This window comes from Penaeus japonicus, unplaced genomic scaffold (assembly GCF_977035675.1).
Source record: "Penaeus japonicus unplaced genomic scaffold, GWHDUDI00000001_assembly GWHDUDI00000006, whole genome shotgun sequence".
Taxonomy (NCBI): domain Eukaryota; kingdom Metazoa; phylum Arthropoda; class Malacostraca; order Decapoda; family Penaeidae; genus Penaeus; species Penaeus japonicus.
The window spans coordinates 25,922,041-25,927,888 of record NW_028234408.1 but is presented as its reverse complement, the minus strand read 5'-3'; the positions used below and the strand labels follow the sequence as shown (position 1 = coordinate 25,927,888).

At 35.6% G+C, this 5,848-nt stretch overlaps 1 protein-coding gene across 1 annotated transcript in view; it reads right to left on the bottom strand.

Annotated features, from left to right (window-relative positions):
- Positions 1-735: 735 nt before the first annotated feature.
- The window catches only part of Gabat (4-aminobutyrate aminotransferase), a 26,278-nt gene continuing 21,165 nt past the window's right edge, over positions 736-5,848 (bottom strand). Inside the window, exons 5-11 of the mRNA XM_043030562.2 lie at positions 5,561-5,759; positions 4,419-4,591; positions 4,102-4,239; positions 3,599-3,756; positions 1,472-1,610; positions 1,137-1,266; positions 736-965 (exon numbers count right to left, since the gene is read on the bottom strand). Of these exons, the coding sequence (XP_042886496.1) occupies positions 847-965; positions 1,137-1,266; positions 1,472-1,610; positions 3,599-3,756; positions 4,102-4,239; positions 4,419-4,591; positions 5,561-5,759 (1,056 nt within the window). The 3' untranslated portion in view covers positions 736-846. The remainder of the gene's footprint in view (positions 966-1,136; positions 1,267-1,471; positions 1,611-3,598; positions 3,757-4,101; positions 4,240-4,418; positions 4,592-5,560; positions 5,760-5,848) is intronic.

The following is a 5,848-nucleotide window of genomic DNA, read 5'->3' as shown; positions in this document are numbered from 1 at the left end:
TAAATTCTTGGCAAAATGAGCACATAATATAAGACATTGAAGCACAGCTGGATTAACAGCTGAGAGGGCCCTGGGGCTTGGCATCTTGTGGAGGCACCCTCTGTACTACTTAGCATTTGAATATTGCATTTTGAAAGGTATGTAATTTATGCATACTCTTATGCGAGTGTATATATGACAATTCTCAAGAAACTTTTATTTAATCTGTGTTGTGAGGGCCCTTTTTGTATGATAGCCCCAGAGCTAGAACCCATTTAATATGGCACTGTTGAAGTATGGACATGCACACATACATGCACACATAAGCATACATGCATGCCCACATAGACTCATACAAATGGACATGCACATGCACTCACACACACACACACACACACTCTCTCTCTCTCTCTCATCCCTCTTCATTCTCTCTCTCTCCTCTTCTCCTCTTCTCATCTCTCTTCTCAGTCACTCGGGGGGGGGGGGAGCCTCCCCTCTCTCTCTCTCTCTCTCTCTCTCTCTCTCTCTCTCTCTCTCTCTCTCTCTCTCTCTCTCTCTCTCTCTCTCTCTCTCTCTCTCTCTCTCTCTCTAATAAAGCACAGGCAATTGTGTATACATACCCATACATAGCCTCTAAGGAAAATAAGAAAATATTCAGCAGAGATAGTAAATAGCAGCCTTGGATATGTTTTTAGGCCTAAGAATTCCAGGTATTATTACTTTACTTGAATACATATGTGTCTGTAGGATAACTAATTTTTTTTCATGCTTAAGAACAAATTTAATAATATGCATCAGATTATCTGAAACTAGATATATATCATGTTGAAATAATGGATTTAATAATAAATGGATTTCTCATTTCTTTTACAGATTTGAGAGAACTGTCTCAAGCTTATTGAGGAAAATATTAGCATGATGAGGTTGGAAGATGAGGGCAGGACGAAGCCGCACTGATTTATCTCCGCATCCCCCCGAATGAATTCCTGTAAAGTTTAGTTGATTCATGATTGTAGGAATAGTGTTCATGATTATTAGCTAACTGGTTCATAAAATTTATCATGACTAATAATAACCTTTATGTAAATCCCATAATTATACTGTTTGAAGTTACAAATCTATTCACTGTGAAAAAAACAAAAGAAATTGTTACTAACCTTGCAGCTTTAGTTTGTTTACTATGGTGTCTCGTTTTGCACCATTTGTTCCATCAAATGCAATGAATGTTCCTCTCCCACGAGTTGAATTTATGTGCTGAGGATATTGATTCTGAAGAGTTGTCAAGCCCTGAAAGACAGGTACTTGTTAATATTGTAAATGTGAACATCATAACAAACTTCTATATATAATTTTTTTTTTTTTAATTCAAAGGTAACTCTGGTTGATTTTTGTAAATAAAGCTATAATATAACCACCAAACCACTATTTTGCAACTTATGTAGACACACATACACAAACTTGGAAATGTGTATATGTATGTATGTATAATTACCTTCATGAGTACATCTCCTGATTCATTAACATTTTCAAGAAGACGATCGCGCTGGATGACTCTGACAACTTCTTCTAGCATGATCACCTTTGATGGATCACCCATCCAGGTGTTGTAAATGCGGTATCCTTGAGGTGGTCTGTAAACCAGATGCACAGATGTGATATCTACACTAGCACTGCATGATATCTGAAATTCCTTTAGCATAAAAAAGAAAAAGTGATTATTCTCTCACCTCACTATGATCTTATTTGAAACAGGTTTTTATATAATTCTAAAATGAATGCTAGGATATCCATTTTCCAAACTGCAAAGGAGAGAACCTTGTCTGTCCTTAAGTGTAATAGCTTTTAAAAAGTATATTTTTCAATTCAAAAATTTGTGATATATTTGAATGAATACCATTATTGTTTTAATTTAATTTGAAGTTTTACTATTCACCTTTTCAGTGTAGAAATAATAGATACCAATTAGCATTGGTTTAGGAAAGTATATCTAAATATTTTCTTAAAAAGAATAAAATAAAGTAAAGCCTCATGCTGTCTTAAAAGAATTTTTCTTGAACAATAAAAAAGGTTTCATACTTGATGTCATTATTATTAGCATGATTTTCATGTCTTTGATAATGACTGAGACTATAGTCTTTTTCAGGTATTTATTGGTACCTAATGTATCTCAATGACTTTATCTAACCAAACGTAACTATGTACTTGAGCACACATGCCTGCCTGCCTGCTTGCCTGCCTGCCTGCCTGCCTGCCTGCCTGCCTGCCTGCCTGCCTGCCTGCCTGCCTGCCTGCCTGCCTGCCTGCCTGCCTGCCTGCCTGCCTGCCTGCCTGCTTGCACACACGCACGCACGCATGAATGCATGCACACACACACACACACACACACACACACACACACACACACACACACACAAACACACAAACACACACACACACACACACACACACACACACACACACACACACACACACACACACACACACACACACACACACACACACACACACACACACACACACACACACACACACACACACACACACATCACTCTGAGTGGTAGTAAGGCAAAGGCACTGAGAGGGATGGCAAACAATTAGCTTATGGTTGTCTGATCCTCCCAGTCAAACAACAAACACAGCCAGCTTCACTCTTACATTTAGGATTAGCCCTATCCAGCTAATGCTACTGGTCTACCCTTCCCTACTATTTTCCTCCTCTTTGCTCTACTTTTCGTTATTTCATTTTGTTACTTATCCAAAGTTCCAATATGGAATTCAGTGCTTAACAGTATAGATGTACTGATATGTAACAATAAAAGAGTCTAAGTTTCTCATCCCTGCCTTCAAGGAGGCTGAGGGTAAATGGACAAAGAATAATATGGTTTCCAGGAAACTGAATGATAAAGAAAATAACAATAAAGCCAAAATAAAGCTGCATATTTAGATCAAGGAAAAGTGAAAGAAATGATCAAATTTTACCTCTCCATGATAGGGAAGTCTGGAAATCAAAGTAAGTCATTCCTCCAGACTGAGAAGAATGTGCTATTGTACTGGGGCAAGGAAAATGGAACCAATGTTTCTTAATGACTGGGCCAAAACTGAAGAATAATAGAAGCATAACATCACTGCACTATAGAAGTATTTGAAAGAAAATTTGATGACAAGTTGAATTCATTACTGAATGAACCATTAAGTGGTAGTGAAAGAAAGAGGAAAGAATCAAATTGTAACCTTCATCAGGTTCAGTTCCTAAGTGACTGACAAGAGACAAATGATCCTCCAGGATATCCCTGGCATAATCCACTAGTGGGGTTCATGCTAGTACTTAGATATCAAGTAACCTAGTGATTAAGTATGGGTTTTATTCAAGAGAACATCATCCATGAAATAAAATTAATCCCCAAATCTAAATAAGTTTTCTGATATTCTTTTGGGTGTTGTGTTATACTTCATTTGAGCCAGATTTTAACTCCATGCATATATATGTCCAATGAAAATCTAACTTCACTCTCTGTGCAGGTCTTACAACTCACTTTAGCAGTGAGCTCTTTATAGGCACATACAAGCAAGCACACACTCATCACTATGCATATTGAACAAATCCATTTCATCACCCTACTTGAACTCTTCCTTGAAGTAATATCCTCCTGTCAGCATTTTCTTACTGAATGTAACAATATCAGGAGCTTCAGGAAGATTAAAGTGCTCATGGCACCACATCTTCCCAGTGGGACCACCTCCAGTTTGTACTTCATCTATCAAAAATGCTGCACCTGTCTGTTGGATTAAGAACATAATTGATGTCAAATAAATAAACAGTTTATGGAAAAAAAATACATTCATATGTATTTTACATTCACAGATGTAAGTTTTTAGACTAGATCAAACAAGATACATACTAGTAAACCTTATTTCATTTTGTTTGTACTATATGGAAATGTGCAAAACTGAATAGTTTGATAATTAATTCTAAATGTTTAAGGAATATTTAGGAGAACAGATATAAAAAAGAACTTCATGTACAGACAGCTAATTGATTTTAAGAAAGGACATTGTTCTACACATGTTCAGAATCCTCCTTTCTCTACAATATTCATATTTGAAAAGAAGAAGTCTGCTTACCCTTTTGCTAATCTGCTGTAATCCCTGGAAAAACTCTGGAGATGCATGATTATCCCCTCCCTCTGCTTGTATAGGCTCTACCACAATGGCTGCCACTGGCTTACCAGCAGCATTATATTTGTGAATAAGATCCTCTGTCTGTAAGATAAATTTCAAATGAAACAAAAAATTCTAGCTTACAGTAAATAGTATTGATGAAAAAGATATTTCTTCACAATGGTAGAAAACAGCATATACCAGGAGATATCTCAAGTAGGCATTACATACTTCCCATAAAAAAAATAAATTAAGTAAAGAAAATTCTTCATACAACTTACTTCTTCAAGACATTTTGCATCTTCTTGTTGGTTCTCATGTACATACTCTTCCAAAGGATATTTATATTGAGGGAAGTTTGCCATAGGCCAGTCCAAAGCAGGAATGTCAATCTTATGAATGGCTTTTGAACGAGTTGCTGAAAGACATCCCATGGTTCTGCCATGGAAGGCACCTGCAAAACAAAGTCATGTTATACAAAAAAGGTTGCTTGTTTTAGAAAGCTAAACAGTGAACATTCAAATACATAGTTACATTAACATGAACATAATACCGTAGATTATTATTTTTTTCTTTTGTCTTATGATGGAGCATCATTTTTTTTCACACAAATCACTACTTTCTTTTTTAAGCATACTTTGATGAGAAGTGATATTTTAGATAGATAGGGGAGTAATTAATATGTGGTTATTTTTCACTTTCAGTACCACACATATGTATCAAAATATTACCTTTACATAATTTTTGAGTAGGTGAGTTCATTTTATCAATAACCATGATGACACGAAGGTTATCATATTAGTGTTTTAAGACTCTTTGAGTAACATCAACTGTTTTGTCCTTCTCCACTTCATTTTATAACTGCCACCTCTAACTTCCTTTTCAATTTTGAGTTTTTGTTTTCACTTTGCAAGATAAGTCATTTCATAGTCCAAGACACAACAAATTGGGTATTTACTGAGCAGCAAGTTTTCACTTTCACAGAGAGCTTATTTTATAAAGTTTCAAACTCTGACATTTGTTATCTGTGGAAGCCTGTAATACAAAGAGAATGATTACTCCATAATGAGTGAATTGCAAATAAAAGCTTTTCTGAAAAAAGACATAAAGTGGTAAGATGCATGTACCTAATTACATTGGAATAACAAAAATAAAATAGACAAATATGCCATCTTCTATTGGAAATTGGTATTTTCCAGACATCACTTTGGCTAATTAAAAAAGCATACTGTAGCAAAATATCCTATAAATACAAATTTAATGAGTTCGCTCTTTTTAGAGGAAATATATAAGCCTTCTCTAAGCATCATGCTTGAGCATTGGGTTTATCACTCTGCATCATTACACATTACATATGGAAGAGAAATATATGAAAAGTTATCTATCTTCAAAATAAGAATGATTATCAAAATAATGTCCTTACCAGAGAATGATAGGATGGTATAGGGTGGAGAGCCTGGTGTCTGATTATGCATACAAGTCTCTAATTCCTCTGCAGTAAAGCTTGTGTCACCTCCTCGTTCCTTGGTTCGGTACCATATGTAGATTGCTTTGAAGGCATTTTCATTACTGCATGATCCACATGACATGGTACACAGATTGCGAAGACCAGGAGGTGCTACCTGTAAGGAATAATAAAAGTATCAAACACATAAAATAAACATTAAATGTACAACTTATAATTCATAAACAGGAGTAACTTTATTAACAT